The 17310-nt window shown below is 45.4% G+C and overlaps 1 protein-coding gene across 4 annotated transcripts in view; it reads right to left on the bottom strand.

The window, feature by feature from the left end:
- The window catches only part of LOC147115559 (transcription factor Dp-2-like), a 215395-nt gene that overhangs the window by 156085 nt on the left and 42000 nt on the right, over positions 1-17310 (bottom strand). For 3 of the 4 annotated variants that reach the window (XM_085989895.1, XM_085989894.1, XM_085989897.1), the window contains exon 2: positions 8053-8173. The exons of the other annotated variant lie outside the window; for it this stretch is intronic. In XM_085989895.1, coding sequence (XP_085846021.1) covers positions 8053-8064 — 12 coding nt within the window. In that variant the 5' untranslated portion in view covers positions 8065-8173. The remainder of the gene's footprint in view (positions 1-8052; positions 8174-17310) is intronic. 4 annotated transcript variants of the gene reach the window in all.

The raw sequence follows: 17310 nt of genomic DNA, 5'->3' as shown, positions 1-17310 counted from the left end.
TACTCGTGCCAGTGCCCCATGAATCAAAACCCCTTCTTCCCACACCACTCTTTGGAGGCATAGAAACATAGAAGATAGGAGCAGGAGTAGGCCATTTAGCCCATCGAGCCTGCTCCGCCATTCAATGCGATCATGGCTGATCATCCAAATTCAGTACCCTGTCCCTGCTTTCTCCCCATATCCCTTGATCCTTTTAGCCTTAAGAAATATATCGAACTCCTTCTTGAATATATTTAATGAATTGGCCTCTACTGCCTTCTGTGGTAGAGAATTCCACATGTTCATCACTCTCTGGGTGAAGAAATTCCTCCTCATCTCTGTCCTAAATGGCTTACCCCTTATCCTTAGACTGTGACCCCTGGTTCTGGACTCCCTGCCCATCGGAGACATCCTTCCTGCAACTAGTCTGTCCAGTCCTGTTAGAATTTTATAAGTTTCAATGAGATCCCCTCTCATTCTTCTAAACTCCAGCGAGTATAAGCCCAATCGACCCAATCTCTCCTCATACGTCATTCCTGCCATCCCAGGTATCAGCTTGGTGAATCTTCGCTGCACTCCCTCCATGGCAAGAACAGCCTTCCTCAGATAAGGCGACCAAAACTGCACACAATACTCAAGGTGTGGTCTCACCAAGGCCCTGTATAACTGCAGCAAGACATCCTTGTTCCTGTACCCAAACCCTCGCACTACGAAGGCCAACATACCATTTGCCTTCTTAACCACCTGCTGCACCTGCATGCTTACCTTTAGCGACTGGTGCACAAGGACGCCCAAGTCTCGTTGCACTTCCCCTTCTCCCAATCTATTGCCAGATAATAACCTGCCTTCTTGTTTTTGACAAAGTGGATAACCTTGCATTTATCCACATTATATTGCATCTGCCATGCTTCTGCCCAATCACCCAACCTGTCCAAATCATCCTGGAATTTCTCGGCATCCTCCTCACAGCACACACACCCACCCAGCTTTGTGTCGTCTGCAAATTTGGAGATATTACATCTAATTCCCTTGTCTAGATCATTAATATATATTGTGAATAGCTGGGGTCCAAGGACCGATCCCTGCGGTACCCTACTAGTCACTGCCTGCCACTCGGAAAAAGGACGTTTATTCCAACTCTTTGCTTTCTGTCTGCCAACCAGTTCTCTATCCAAGTCAATACCTTGCCCCCAATCCCATGTGCCTTAACTTTACACGCTAATCTCTTATACGGGACCTTATCGAAAGCCTTTTGAAAGTCCAAATACACCACATCCACTGGTTCTCCCTTATCTATTTTACCAGTTACAGCCTCAAAAATTCCAGTAGATTAGTCAAGCACGATTTACCTTTTGTAAATCCATGTTGACTTTGTCCGATCCGGTCACGGTTTTCCAAATGCCCGGCTATTACATCTTTTATAATGGACTTTAGCATTTTCCCCACTACCGATGTCAAGCTTACCGGTCTGTAATTCCCCATTTTCTCTCTACCACCTTTTTTGAACAGTGGGGTAACATTAGCTACCCTCCAATCCATGGGTACTGTTCCAAAGTCTATCGAATTTTGGAAGATGACCAGCAATGCATCCACTATTTCTAGGGCCACTTCCTTAAGTATGCTAGGATGTAGATTATCAGGCCCTGGGGATTTATCGGCCTTCAATCCCGTCAATTTCTCCAACACCATTTCCCTACAAATACTGATTTCTATCAGTTCCTCCCTTTCATTAGACCCCATGTTCCCCGACATCTCTGGGAGGTTATTTGTGTCCTCCTTTGTGAAGACAGAACCAAAGTATGTATTTAATTGGTCTGCCATTTCTTTGTTCCTCATTATAAATTCCCCTGATTCTGGCTGCAAGGGACCTACACTTGACTTCACCAATCTTTTTCTCTTCACATAGTTATAACAGCTTTTACAGTCAGTTTTTATGTTCCCTGCAAGCTTACTCACATATTCTATTTTCCCCCTCTTAATTAATCCCTTTGTCCTCCTTTGTTGAATCCTTAACTGCTCCCAATCCTCAGGTTTACTGCTTTTTCTGGCCAATTTATATGTCCTCTCCTTGGATCTTATGCTATCTCTAATTTCCCTCGTTAGCCACGGTCGAGTCACCTTTTTTGTTTTATTTCTATGCCAAACTGGGATGAACAAATTCTGTAGTTCATCCATGCGATCTTTGAATGTTTGCCATTGCCCATCCACCGTCAACCCTTTGAGTGACATTCCCCAATCAATCCTACCCAACTCGCGCCTCATACCATCGTAGTTTCCTTTATTTGAATTCAAGACCCTAGTCTGAGTCAACTACTTAACTCTCCATCTTAATGAAGAATTCTATCATATTATGATCGCTCCGACCCAACGGGCCTCGCACAAGTTTGCTAATGAATCCTTTCTCATTACATAATACCCAGTCTAAGATGGCCTGCTCTCTAGTTGGTTCCTCGACATATTGGTCCAGGAAACCATCCCGTATACACTCCAGGAATTCCTCCTCCACAGTATTGTTACTAATTTGGTTAGCTCAATCTATATGTAGATTAAAGTCACCCATGATAACTGCTGTGCCCTTATTGCACGCTTCTCTAATTTCCCTTTTAATGCCATCCCCGACCTCCGCATTACTGTTTGGAGGTCTATATACCACTCCCACTAACGTTTTCTGCCCCTTGGTATTTCTCAGTTCTACCCATACAGGTTCCACATCATCAGAGCGAATATCCTTCCATACAATTGTGTTAATCCCCTCTTTAACCAGCAATGCTACCCCACCTCCTTTTCATTTTTGCCTATCTTTCCTGAATATTGAATACCCCTGGATGTTGAGTTCCCAGCCTTGGCCACCCTGGAGCCATGTTTCCGTAATCCCAATCATATCATATTCATTTACCTCTATTTGCGCAGCCGATTCATCCACCTTATTATGAATGCTCCTCGCATTAAGACATAAAGCCTTCAGGCTTGTTTTTTTAACGCTCTTAGATCTTTTAGAATTATTATTTACTGTGGCCATGTTTGATTTAAACCCTTGATTTCTCTGTCTGCCACTTTTGTTTTTCTCCTTCCTGTCTTTTGCTTTTATCCTCGTTTCCCTTTCCTCTGTCTCTCCGCTCAGGTTCCCAACCCCCTGCCATTTTAGGTTAAACCCTCCCCCAGAGCATTAGCAAACATTTCCCCTCGGACATCGGTCCCGGCCCTGCCCAGGTGCAAACCGTCAGTTTTCTATTGGTCGCACCTCCCCCAGAACCGGTTCCAATGTCCCAGGAATTTGAATGCCTCCCCCTTGCACCATTCCTCTAGCCACGTATTCATCTGAAATATCCTTCCATTTCTACTCTGACTAGCACGTGGCACTGGTAGCAATCATGAGATTACTACCTTTTGCGGTCCTATTTTTAAATTTACCTCCTAACTCCCTATATTCAGCTTTTAGGACCTCATCCCGGTTTTTACCTATATCGTTGGTACCTATATGCACCACGACAACTGGCTGTTCACCCTCCCTTTCCAAAATGTTCTGCAGCCGCTCAGACATCCTTGACCCTTGCACCAGGGAGGCAACACACCACCCTGGAGTCTCGTTTACGGCCGCAGAAACGCCCATCTATTCCCCTTACAATAGAATCCCCTATCACTATAGCTCTCCAACTCCTTCTCCTCCTGTCCTGTGCAGCAGAACCACCCCTGGTGCCAAGAAGTTGGCTGCTGCTACCTTCCCCTGGTAAGCCATCCCCCCCATCAGTATCCAAAGTGGTATATCTGAGAGAGGGGGGATGGCCACAGGGGACCCCTGCACTACCTGCCTGCGCCTACTACTCTGCTTGTTGGTCACCGATTCCCTTTCTGCCTGTGCAACCTTTGCCTGCGGCACGAATTTAACTCTCTGATCTGCTTAACCCTATGCCAATTTGCGCGTGGCTCAGGTAGCAATCCAGAGATTATTACCCTTGAGGTTCTGCTTATTAATTTAGACCCGAGCTCCTCAAACTCCCTCAGCAGAACCTCATTCTTAGTTCTACCTAGGTCATTGGTTCCTACATGGACCACGGCAACTGGATCCTCCCTCTCCAAGTTCTCCTCCAGCCGTGAGGTAGGCAACACAGCCTTTGGGACTCTTTCGCGGCTGCAGAAAACAGTATCTATGCCCCCGACTATATTGTCCCCTAACACTACCACATTCCTTCCTTCCTTCTCCCACCAGTTGGATGGTCCCCTGTACCACAGTGCCGTGGTCAGTTTGCCCATTCTCCCTGCAGTCCTTTTCCTCATCCATACAGCAAGTACCTCATACCTGTTGGACAAAGTCAAGGGCTGAGGCTCCTCCAGGACTACGTCCTGGGTCCCCATACCTGCCTGATTCACAGTCACACCCTCCTGTCCCTGACCACTGACAAACTCTAAAGTACTTAACCTAAAGGGTGTGACTGCCTCCTGGAACAAAGGGCTGGATTTTGATACTGGAGGCGTGTAGGAGGCGAGACTACAACTTTTGAGGTTGTAGTCCCTCCTCCGTCGAGTTGTGGCCAACCCACGCAATTTTCACTTGATTGACCTTGTTGAGCCCGCCCAGCGGGCTCAGCAGGCCAATTAAGGGCTGTAATGTTATCTTATATCTTAGTATTAAGAGGCTTACGAGTAGATATCGTTGAGTACTCTTTTAGGTCTCGAGTCAGTGCCAGCTCGTGCAGTACTGCCACATGGCCAAGATGGCTTCCTATTTGTAAGACTGCCGTCAAGCAGCTGTCTTTACTACAGCTACAGTTATCTGTACATCTTTCCCCCTCAACGATGACAAACAGTAAACACCATAACAAACACATATTAACAACATATAAAAACAGTCAGTGTAACTACTATTAACATGTAAAAACTGTCAGTGTAACTATACCTTGCAATAACTGCCGGTACATATAAACACTACCCACACCCAGAAGTCCATTAGCTGTTTACAGTCTTTCCCTTGTCTACAGGTCGAGTCTAACGACAGGCTTTCTGGTGCACTGTGACCTGCGTAGCTGAGCGGGTATTTGCTGGGCCAACCCAGTTGTGTCCAACACCCCGTTTGGTCGATACTCTTACCAACGCCTGCCCTTCGGCATTAGCTCCGCCCCAGAAATCTTCCACAGAGCAATGGAGCAAATCATCGAGGGCGCAGAGAGTTCAGGACTATGACGCCATACGATTGCAGACAGTGCGGCAATAGACACGTGGCAAGACAATGTCCGGCTTATGGGAAGAACTGCGCAAAATGTAAAGGCAGGAATCACTTTGCTAAAATGTGCTTTTGGGAAGAGAAAACCGATGGTAAAAAGACAGTGCATGCTATTGAGACTGAAGACACAGAATCGGAGACTTTGTATGTTGGAATGGTGCAAAATGACTTAAAACAGGGTAAAGATATGGAAAAGGAAGTACATTCCGTAGGACGAAAGACTGAAGTTCGGATAGCCCCCTTGCTGGTAAATGTCACCATTGTTCCCTTCAAGCTAGATACAGGTGCTAAGGCAAACCTCATAAGCTGGAGTGATGCACAGAATCTCAAAGGGAGACCAAAAATACTGAACAAGACAGTGGCTTTGAAGGCGTACAATGGACAAAGTATTGAAACAAAAGGAACGTGTCGGCTGAATGTTAAGGTAAAAAATCGCATTCACCCATTGACGTTTGTTATAGTGCCTGAAGGACATGAGCCACTGTTGGGGGATAAGGCATGTGTGGATTTGGGCTTGGTAAAACGAGTCAATACTATTAATGAACTGAACTGTGTGCAGAGTGCCCCCCAAGACGGTACAAATATAAAGCATGATGCTATAACACACAAGTACGCAGATGTATTTCAGGGTTTCGGAGCACTGCCCTTTACATACTCCATCAAACTGAGAGATGACGCACAACCTGTGATTCACGCACCCAGGAGAGTTCCGGTGGCCCTCCATGAGAAACTGCGGAAAGAGCTAGACCGCATGGAGGGACTAGGTGTCATAAAGAAGACCGAGGAACCGACTGACTAGGTAAATTCCATGGTTTGCGTCAATTCAAAAAAGACTGAAATTGCGTGTCTGCATGGATCCCAAGGACCTTAACGCTAATATAAAAAGAGAGCACTATCAAATCCCTAAGAGAGGAAATAGTCAGCGAAATGACAGGAGCAAAATTCTTCTCCAAGATGGACGCCTCGCATGGATTCTGGCAGCTGAAACTTGATGGAGCGTGCTAAGCTGTGCACCTTTAACACCCCGCTCCTGGTACAGGTAGACTACCTTTTAGCCGAACTTCCGAAAACCGAAACCCTCTAAAAACCGAAGGTTTTTTCGTTCAGCGTAAGTCGTGCGCACGACATGACCAGAGTGGCGCACGACTTACGCTGAGCAGAGGGTCAGCGTAAGTCGTGCGCACGACCCCGACCCCCGCCGACGACCCCCCGCCGACCCCGACTCCCGCCGACCCACCCCCGACAAATTTCCCAGTCTTATAAAATACCTTCCGAAATCCGAACTTTTCCGAAAACCGAAACACGGCTGGTCCCGAGGTTTTCGGATAAAGGATAGTCTACCTGTACCATGTAATGTTATCTTATATCTTAGTATTAAGAGGCTTACGAGTAGATATCGTTGAGTACTCTATTAGGTCTTGAGTCAGTGCCAGCTCGTGCAGTACTGCCGCATGGCCAAGATGGCTTCCTATTTATACGACTGCTGTCAAGCAGCTGTCTTTACCACAGCTACCGTAAAGCAGCTGTCTTTACTACAGCTACAGTTATCTGTACAAGGGCCGCCCGGCAACAGGTCACGTCACAGATTGACATTTCATCTGTCAAGACCTTTTGACAGATGAAATATCAGCGTTTGACAGCTCTTTGAAGCTGTCAAACACTGACAGTCTGTACACCAAGTTAATTCCTTCCTCTCAGGCTGATTTAGAGATCTCTCCAGGACAGAAAGCTGAATGCTGCAACTTTTGACAACTCGCGGCCATTCTGCTTTCTGTGCCAGTGAGATGAGGGACTCCCGAGACCTGAAGGAAGGAAGGCTGTAAAGGTAAGTAAAGCTTATTTAAACACTTTACACACACCAAACACACTTACCTCTGCACTCATGCACACATCACTCACCTGAACACTAGACATCTCGAACCCTCCAAGCCCTTCAGTCCGCCTTGCTAACTTGGCGTGGTTTGGAGCTGTCGGGAATCCCTCACTTCAGGGATAAAAATAGGGATTAGGCTAAAAACTGCCTGTTAATAGGCAGTTAATTGGCACTAATCCCCTTCCCGCCTCGGGGAGGCGGGTCCCAGCACAGGTCGGATATCTGCCTCCTTTGAAACTGGCATGGAGGCGGGTTGGGGGCGGGATGAGTTCATGCCCCCCGATGTCAACCTACCCACACGCCTCCAATCCCGCCTCAATAGCCCGATGAAAATCAAGCCCAAAGTGTCCAGGTAACTCTCCCCCTCCCTGATGCACCGCTGTTAAAATACCCCATTAAAAGTTAGACCCTTTTGGATTAGGTGTAACTGGGGTTTTCACAACATATTGACTGCTAAACAAAGGTTATGGCCCTGAAAAACTAATTTTAATTTTGTAGAGTGTCAAATTTATCCATTTTAATAAAAATTTAAATTAAGAAACTTAAATTTTTTTTTTTTTTTTATATAAAGTTTTTTCATCTTTATTTCACGTTTGCCTTTTCCCCATGAGAGCCCCAATCTTTGTATTGCGCTCTCCAACATTAAAAAGTTAGAATCAAAAGGAGCTTACCCACTTCCTAGTTTGCCGTCTGTGAGAATTCTGCGTTATGATTGACTGCTCAGACAGCCTGGTGACGTCACAGCAGTTCGTTGCTGGGAATCCCCATTAACTTGCGCCGATTTCAATTACACGTCGGAAAAGCCAAACCTCTCGCCACAGAGATTGCGATAATTTTTGGTGCAGAGCTTACTTCGAGGCCAGCGGTGAACGCCTTTGCTTCGCCGCTGACCGCAAATTACGGGCCATTAATTCTTCATCTATCCCGACACATCTATAAACTAAACAAGAGCCCACCGTTTTACAGATGCACGGTTACTTACATGTTTTGCCATTGTACCCACACCAAATCAGGTGCTGTAGGTTCGAAGTTCTCCAAAACCCTCAGATGCAAATAAAAGTGATACTTTTAGCACGCAGCTTCTTTTACAGCAGCAGGCTGTCCTGTTGGAGATAAGGTTTGGCTTTAATAATCAATGCAATAATCAAACCAACTGAATAGCTTTGTGAAGTACAAGTTTAGGGCATTACCAGCTTGGGATTTAACACTGCTACAAACACAGCTGCTAAAATAGGAAGAGACACGTAATCTGATTAATCTTTTACACTGCACTGCAGAGATCTTTCCAGGAACTATGTAAAAATCTAAACCGTCACTAGAAATAAAGTCTATGTAAGGGTGTATATCGAGCATGAGTCACTCGTATAGGTGCTGTGTGCTACAACAGAAACCTCAAGTTATGAAATGACAATGGCTCCACACACAAAATTACAATGGCATTTGTAGGGCATCCAGATGGCTCAGTGAGTGGGTAATACTGGGTGGGGTGCGATGAGGTGTGGTAAAGGCTAAACATCTTGGAGAGAGGATACGGTCAACTGTGAAGGAAGTTTTCTCTGAACTGATGAAGGAACACTAAAATATTAGCTCAACGACAGAGCAAGCTGTCTTGTGTCTCTAGCTCTAGCTCTGTTTGTCCAAATCCCCCATCCAGTCAAGCAGCCAGTTATCACACTCAAATGTTAGAGTCATAGATGACTGGCCAAGAATGAAGCGGCTGTGCGTTCATCATGGACATTTTATATTCAAATACAAAATCCTTTGTTGTGCATCCCCTACAGTGACTGAAGGAAAGCCTTGCCGTTGATGTACACCATCGGATTGACCGTGGAGTAGCATTATCTTCATGAATGCAGTCGATGACACTCAAGAACTTGAAGGACAGCAATGGCTGAAAATTGTTGCTGCCTCATTTTTTTTTTTTATCCCTATTTCTGTGCAAACAGATAAGCTTGTACTCCTTCTGAACCAGTACATCAGTCACCTCTTAAATGGAGGTGGACATTGCTCTTTGTCTGATATCTACTAAGCATTTCCTCAGAAACACAACATCAGTCACTTGCTTTATACAAGAGTGTACTTCAGACCGGTTTACCTGTCAGATATCCCCTAAAGTGGCCTTTAAGGATCCTGTCGCATAGAAGCTTAAGGCTATAGTGGGAAGAACCATCCAACCTGTTGAGGCCATCAGTCAGAACACAGCAGATGACGTAGATTAGTCATTGCTTCTGCAGTGAAACAGATCTCCTCTACCATACCCAGGAAGGATGGTGTGGTCTCCAAGCACGGATCCTTGGGTAATATTGGCAGCGAATATACTTCCTAAGGTACCTTTGAACCTGTATGTCCTCATCCAATTGGCAAAGAGAGTATGAGAATAGATTGGCAGCTAACATAAATGGGAATCCAAAAGTCTTCTATAGGCATATAAATAGTAAACAGGTAGTAAGAGGAGGGGTGGGGCCGATTAGGGACCAAAATGGAGACCAACACATGGAGGCAGAGGGTATGGCTGAGGTACTAAATGAGTACTTTGCATCTGTCTTTACCAAGGAAGATGCTGCCAGAGTCATAGTGAAAGAGGATGTAGTTGAGATACTGGATGGGATAAAAATTGATAGAGGAGGTACTAGAAAGGCTGGCTGTACTTAAAGTAAATTAGTCACCAGGACTGGATGGGATGCATTCTAGGATGCTGAGGGAAGTAAAGGTGGAAATTGTGGAGGTACTGGCCATAATCTTCCAATACTCCTTAGATATGGGGGTGGTGCCAGAGGACTGGAGAATTGCAAATGTTACACCCTTGTTCAAAAAAGGGTGTAAGGATAAACCCAGCAACTACAGGCCAGTCAGTTTAACCTCGGTAGTGGGGAAGCTTTTAGAAACAATAATCCAAGACAAAATTAACAGTCACTTGGACAAGTGCAGACTAATTAAGGAAAGCCAGCACGGATTTGTTAAAGGCAAATCGTGTTTAACTAACTTGATTGAGTTTTTTGATGAGGTAACAGAGAGGGTTGATGAGGGCAATGCGGTTGATGTGGTGTACATGGACTTCCAAAAGGCGTTTGATAAAGTGTCACATAATAGGCTTGCCAACAAAGTTGAAGCTCATGGAATACAAGGGACAGTAGCAGCATGGATACGAAATTAGCTAAGTGACAGGAAACAGTAGTGGTGAACAGTTGTTTATTGGACTGGAGGAAGGTACACAGTGGGTTTCCCCAGGGGTCGATACTAGGACCACTGCTTTTCTTGATATATATTAATGACTTAAACTTGGGTGTACAGGGCACAATTTCAAAATTTGCAGATAACACAAAACTTGGAAGTATAGTGAACAGTGAGGAGGATAGCGATAGACTTCAAGAGGACATAGACAGGCTGGTGGAATGGGCGGATATGTGACAGATTAAATTTGTGTGAAGTGATCATTCTTCCTACCAAAATGTAAGAGGCAATATAAACTAAAGGGCACAATTCTAAAAAGGGTGCATGAACAGAGACATGGGGGTATATGTGCACAAATCGTTGAAGGTGGCAGGGCAGGTTGAGAAAGTGATTAAAAAAAGCATATGGGAACCTGGGCTTTATAAATAGAGGCATAGAGTACAAAAGTAAGGAAGTTATGATGAACCATTATAAAACACTGGTTTGGCCTCAACTGGAGTATTGTGTCCAATTCTGGGCACCGCAATTTAGGAAGGATCTGAAAGCCTTAGAGAGGGTGCAGAAAAGATTTACAAGAATGGTTCCAGGGATGAGGGACTTCAGCTGCATGGATAGACTGGAGAAGCTGGGGTTGTTCTTAGAGCAGAGAAGGTTGAGAGGAGATTTGATAGAGGTGTTCCAAATCATGAGGGGTCTAGATAGAGTAGATAGAGAGAAACTGTTCCCATTGGCGGAAGGGTTGAGAACCAGAGGACACAGATTTAAGGTGATTGGCAGAAGAACCAAAGGCGACATGAGGAAAAACTTAATGCAGCGAGTGGTTATGATGTGGAATGCACTGCTTGAAAGGGTGGTGGAGGCAGATTCAATTCGTGGCTTTCAAAAGGGAATTGGATAAGTACCTGAAGGAAAAAAAATTTGCAGGGCTAATGGGAAGGGGCGGGGGAGTGGGACTAGCTGAAGTGCTCTTGCAGAGAGCCGGCACAGGCTCGACGGGCCGAATGGCCTCCTTCTGTGCTGTAACCATTCTATGAATTCATGCAGCACTATGGGAACAGTAATCCTTCCAACCTTGTGAGGACCAACTTGTACTGCAGTAGTAACAGACAAAACTTAAAGTGTGGCGTTGCAAATCTGGGGCTTCAGCAAAAAGGTAGAAAGATAGAAGGAAATAAAAGTACAATAATGTGTTTAATGCAGAAGTAGACAAATACACCAGGCAAAAATATACACTTCAATAGCAACAGAATAACAGCAACCTTGCTTTTAGAGTTCCTCCAAAACAGACCAGTCCTATTTTGAAGTCATACGTATAAAAGAAATTTGTGACTAAGCATTAACCCAACAACATGAGAGATATTAATTCCTACTTCAAATGTCTCCTACATTTCAAAAAATGTAAAAAAAACACACAGGTTTCTTTATATTTGTCAAGCTCATCCCGAGGTCCCCACCATCACAGAAGCCGGTCTTCAGCCAATTCGATTCACTCCACGTGATATCAAGAAACGGCTGAGCGTACTGGATACAGCAAAGGCTATGGGCCCCGACAACATCCCGACTATCGTGCTGAAGACTTGTGCTCCAGAACTAGCCGCGCCTCTAGCCAAGCTGTTCCAGTACAGCTACAACACTGGCATCTAGCCGACAATGTGGAAAACTGCCCAGGTATGTCCTGTCCACAAAAAGCAGGACAAATCCAATCTGGCCAATTACCGCCCCATCAGTCTACTCTCAATCATCAGCAAAGTGATGGAAGGTGTCATCGACAGTGCTATCAAGCGGCACTTACTCACCAATAACCTGCTCACTGATGCCCAGTTTGGATTCCGCCAAGACCACTCGGCTCCCGACCTCATTACAGCCTTGGGCCATACCTGGAGTACGGTGTACAATTTTGGTCTCCTTACCTAAGGAAGGATATACTTGCCATAGAGGGAGTGCAACAAAGGTTCACGAGATTGATTCCTGGGATGGCGGGACTGTCATATGAGAAGAGATTGAGTAAACTAAGCCTGTATTCTCTTGAATTCAGTAGAATGAGAGGGGATCTCATTGAAGCATACAAAATTATTACAGGGCTTGATAGGGTGGATGCTGGGAGAATGTTTCCCTTGGCTGGGGAGTCTAGAACCAGGGGCCACAGCCTCAAGATAAAGGGTAGGCCATTCAGGACTGAGATGAGAAGCAATTTCTTCACAGAGGGTGGTGAATCTTTGGAATTCTCTACCCCAGAGGGCTGTGGAGGCTCAGTCATTGGGTATATACAAAACAGAAGTCGATTGATTTCTGACTAGTAAGGGCATCAAGGGATATGGCGATAGGGCCGGTGAATGGAGTTGCGGCAGAAGATCAGTCATGATCTCATTGAATGGCAGAGCAGGCTCGAAGGGCCGAATGGCCTACTCCTGCTACTATTTATGTTCTTTTGCCCATGTTAAGAACATAGGAGCTGAATTCCAGCGGTGAGGCGAGAGTGATTGCCATTGACATCAAGGCAGCATTTGACCCAGTGTGGCATTAAGGAGCCCCAGTAAAATTAAAGTAAATCGGAATTGGGGGGGTTGGGGGGGAAACGCTCCACTGGCTGGTGTCATACCTAGCACAAAGGAAGATGGTTGTGGTGGTTGAAGGTCAATCAGCACAGCCCCAGGACATTGCTGCAGGAGTTCCTCAGGGCAGTGTCCTAGGCCCAACCATCTTCAGCTGCTTCATCAATGACTGCCGAATACACCTGCCCTGCATGGGAAAGGTCTACTCATGCCAAGAAGATGGATGCTGTTCTGAATGCAAGCTGTCGATTTATCACAGGTTGCTTAAAACCAACAAACACCAACAGCCTATATATCCTGGCGGGTATCGCTCCCCCTGATATAAGAACAGTAGCCAGCAAGAAAGAACGACTCCGTCAAACATCAGATGAGAGACACCCTCTGCATTGTCATACACCTACGCCCAGCCGCCTAAAGTCAAGAAAGAGCTTCATGAACAGTGTTGTTCCATTACAATCAACCTCATCTGAAGCCCGCATCGCCTTGTGGAAAGTCTTGAACAACCCCCAGCGATGGAAATTTTACTTGATGAAAGCCTTCCCCCAGGAGCTAATTGCAACTGGGCAACCTGGAAGTGCCTTATCAGACTTAGGACCGGTGTAGGTTGCTCAAAGGTATCACTAAGCAAATGGGGATATTCAACCAGCCCGACAACTTGTGAATGTGGAACTGAGGCACAGACTATCACAGAATCACAGAAACCCCACAGTGCAGATAGAGGCCATTTCGGCCCATCGAGCCTGCACCGACACATATCCCACCCGATCCCCGTAACCCCTTCAACACATATCCCACCCGATCCCTGTAACCCCACACATTTTAATCCCCCTAACACTAAGGGTCAATTTATCATAGCCAATCAACCTAACCCGCACATCTTTGGACTGTGGGAGGAAACCGGAGCACCCGGAGGAAACCCACGCAAACACGGGGAGAATGTGCAAACTCCACACAGACAGTCACCCGAGGCCGGATTTGAACCTGGATCCCTGGCGCTGTGAGGCAACAGTGCTAACCACTATGCCACCGTGCTGCCCACTATGCAACATCTCCTGCAATGTCCATCGTTAGAGGAACCCTGCACTGTTGCAGATCTTGCCGAATCCAACAACAAGGCGCAAAAATGTGTCCAGTTCTGGCTGGGCTATGTATAGACTGTCCATGGACACGATAAGAAGAAGATCAATGACCTTCCCTCCAACATAAGGTCAGAAATGGGGATGTTTGCTGACGACTGCACAGTGTTCAGCGCCATTCGCAACTCCTCAGATAATGAAGCAGTCCATGCCCGCATGCAACAAGGCCCGGATGACGTTCAGGCTTGGGCTGATAAGTGGCAGGTAATATTCGCGTCACACAAGTGCCATGCAATGACTATCCCCAAAAAGCGAGAGTCTAACCACCTCCCCTTGATATTCAATGGCATTACCATCGCCGAATCCTCCACCATCAACATCCTGGGGGTCACCATTGACCAGAAACTTAACTGGACCAGCCACATAAATACTGTGGCAACAAGAGCAGGTCAGAGGCTAGGTATTCTGCGGCGAGTATCTCACCTCCTGACTCCCTAAAGCCTTTCCACTATCTACAAGGCTCAAGTAAGGAGTGTGATGGAATACTCTCCACTTGCTTGGTTGGGTGCAGCTCCAACAACACTCAAGAAGCTCAACAACATCCAGGACAATGCAGCCCATTTGTTTAAGGTGGTAGATGGGGTGCCAATCAATCACTCCCTCCACCACCGGCGTACCCTGGCTGCAGTGTGTACCATCTACAAGATGCACTGTAGCAACTCGCCAAGGCTTCTTCGGCAGCACCTCCCAAACCCGCGATCTCTTCCACCTGTGTTGGAAGCAGTTCAGAGAAGGTCTCCTAGACTAATACCTGGAATGGGCGGGTTGTCTTATGAGGAAAGGTTGGACAGGCTAGTCTTGTATCCCCTGGAGTTTAGAAGAGTAAGAGGTGACTTGATTGAAACAAAAGATCCTGAGGGGTCTGGACAGGGTGGATGTGGAGAGGATGTTTCCTCTTGTGGGAGAATCTAGAACTAGGGGGTCACTGTTTAAAAATAAGGGGTATCCCATTTAAGACTGAGATGAGGAGAAATTTTTTCTCAGAGGGTCGTGAGTCTTTGGAACACTCTTCCTCAGAGGGTGGTGGAAGCAGAGTTCTTGAATATTTTTAAGGCAGAGGTAGATAGATTCTTGGTAAGCAAGGGGGTGAAAAGTTATTGGGGGTAGGCGGGTATGCGGAGTAATCGGATCAGCCATGATCTTATTGAATGGCGGAGCAGGCTCGAAGGGCCGAGTGGACTACTCCTGCTCCTAATTCGTTTGTTCGTATGTAGAAGGATACGAGCAGCACGTGCATGGGAACACCATTACCTGCAAGTTCCCCTCCAAGTTACACACCAACCTGACTTAGAAGTATATCGCCAATCCTTCATCGTCGCTGGGTCAAAATCCTGGAACTCCCTACCTAACTGCACTGTGGGAGTACCATCACCACACGGACTGCAGCGGTTCAAGGGGGCAGCTCACCACCACCTTCTCAAGGGCAATTAGGGATGGGCAATAAATCCTGGCCTTGCCAGCGACGCCCACATCCCATAAACTAATTTAAAAAAAATATGAGTGCTTCAATTTTCATTCTAATCTCAGGTGTGCTAATCCATTACTGCTCGGTTTAATTCAAAGTAAATTAAAAGCTACCAAAAAGGTAGGATTACTGTCAAAATAACCATCCCATTATTAGCAGTAAACAGGTGGCAACAGTTTTTAAAAAAATCTATAGTGGAATTTGATCTCAAAGTTGGCTTTGTGCACGCAGGCACCACTGTACAAAGTTTAAAATGTGAACAGATAACCAATTCATAATACAGTATTTTTAACATCAGTCCTCACTAGAAAAAAAAAGCAAAACAACTACCATCTATCTCTATATTTCTTACTGCAAAATTATATGAACAAAGTCCATACAATTCATTTTGGATCACAGCAATAAAAAAAATCCCTGCAACGGTACACATTTTAAGCCAAGTAGCAGCTGTTTCCCCAACCTACGGCTATTATATATTACATGCTGCCACAGAGAAGTTTCACACCCATAAAAGCAACATACAAGACAATAGATGTGTGGCAATTTTAACCTCACAATTCAATCCAACTCTAGAATCCCCTCCCGAAGCCTCTCCGGCCTCTCTACCTCTCCTCCTTTAAGAGGCTCCTTAAAACTTACCTCTTTGACCAAGCTTTTTTGTCATCTGTCCTAATATCTCCTTATGTGGCTCGGTGTCAAATTTTGTTTGCTAACGCTCCTGTGAAGCGCCTTGGAATGCTTTACCATATAAATGCAAGTTGTTGTGGAGATTGAAATCCAATTCCTGTCTATTATTCCCTGTTGTCGTTTGTAAAATGTTTACTTCAGTTTTCTTCTCGTTTATTCGTTGAGGATTACTAGTTCAGGAACCTAACCACCATACTACCGTGCCAGTCTTCCTTTAGCGAGGTCTCCATGTTATGAAAAGGATAGAGGCACTGGAGAAAATGCAAAAAAGATTTACAAGAATGATACCAAAACTGAAAGGTTATAACCATCAGGAAAGACTGAACAGGCTGGGGCTCTTTTCTTTAGAAAAAGAGAAGGCTGAGGGGTGACCTGATAGAGGTCTTCAAAATTCTGATAGGGTAGAAGTGGAGAAGATGTTTCCACTTGTGCAGGAGTCCAAAACTAGGGGCCATAAATATAAGATAGCCACCAATAATCCAATATAGAATTCAGATGAAACTTGTTTACCCAAAGAGTGGTCAGAATGTGGAACTTTCTACCACATGGAACAGTTGAAGCGAATAGCATAGATGCCTTTAAGGGGAAGCTGGATAAGCACGAGGGATATGCAGATAGGGTTAGACGAAGTAGGGTGGGAGGAGGCGCGCGTGGAGCATAAACACCGGCATAGACCAGTTGGTCCGAATGGCATGTTTCTTTGCTGTAAATTCTATGTAATTATATGTATGTTATTTCCTTTTCACAATCTTATCCCAAGTTTAACTTGAAACAAATATTGTAAGCTTAGCTAAGCTAAGCTGTGCGAGGCCCCTTGGGGAGGAGCGATCATAATATGATCGAATTCTTCATTAAGATGGAGAGTGAAATAGTTGACTCAGAGACTAGGGTCCTGAATTTAAATAAAGGAGACTACGATGGTATGAGGTGCGAGTTGGGTAGGATTGATTGGGGAATGACACTCAAAGGGTTGACGGTGGATGGGCAACGGCAAACATTCAAAGATCGCATGGATGAACTACAGAATTTGTTTGGCATAAAAATAAAACAAAAAAGGTGACTCAACCGTGGCTAACAAGGGAAATTAGGGATAGCATAAGATCCAAGGAGAGGACATATAAATTGGCCAGAAAAAGCAGTAAACTTCAGGATTGGGAGCAGTTTAGGATTCAACAAAGGAGGACACAGGGATTAATTAAGAGGGGGAAAATAGAGTATGAGAGTAAGCT

This window comes from Somniosus microcephalus, chromosome 6 (genome assembly GCF_052327205.1).
Source record: "Somniosus microcephalus isolate GS21.2 chromosome 6, FLI_Smic_1.0, whole genome shotgun sequence".
NCBI classification, from domain to species: domain Eukaryota; kingdom Metazoa; phylum Chordata; class Chondrichthyes; order Squaliformes; family Somniosidae; genus Somniosus; species Somniosus microcephalus.
The sequence above is the reverse complement of the archived record's forward strand: the minus strand, read 5'-3'. Positions and strand labels throughout refer to the sequence as shown.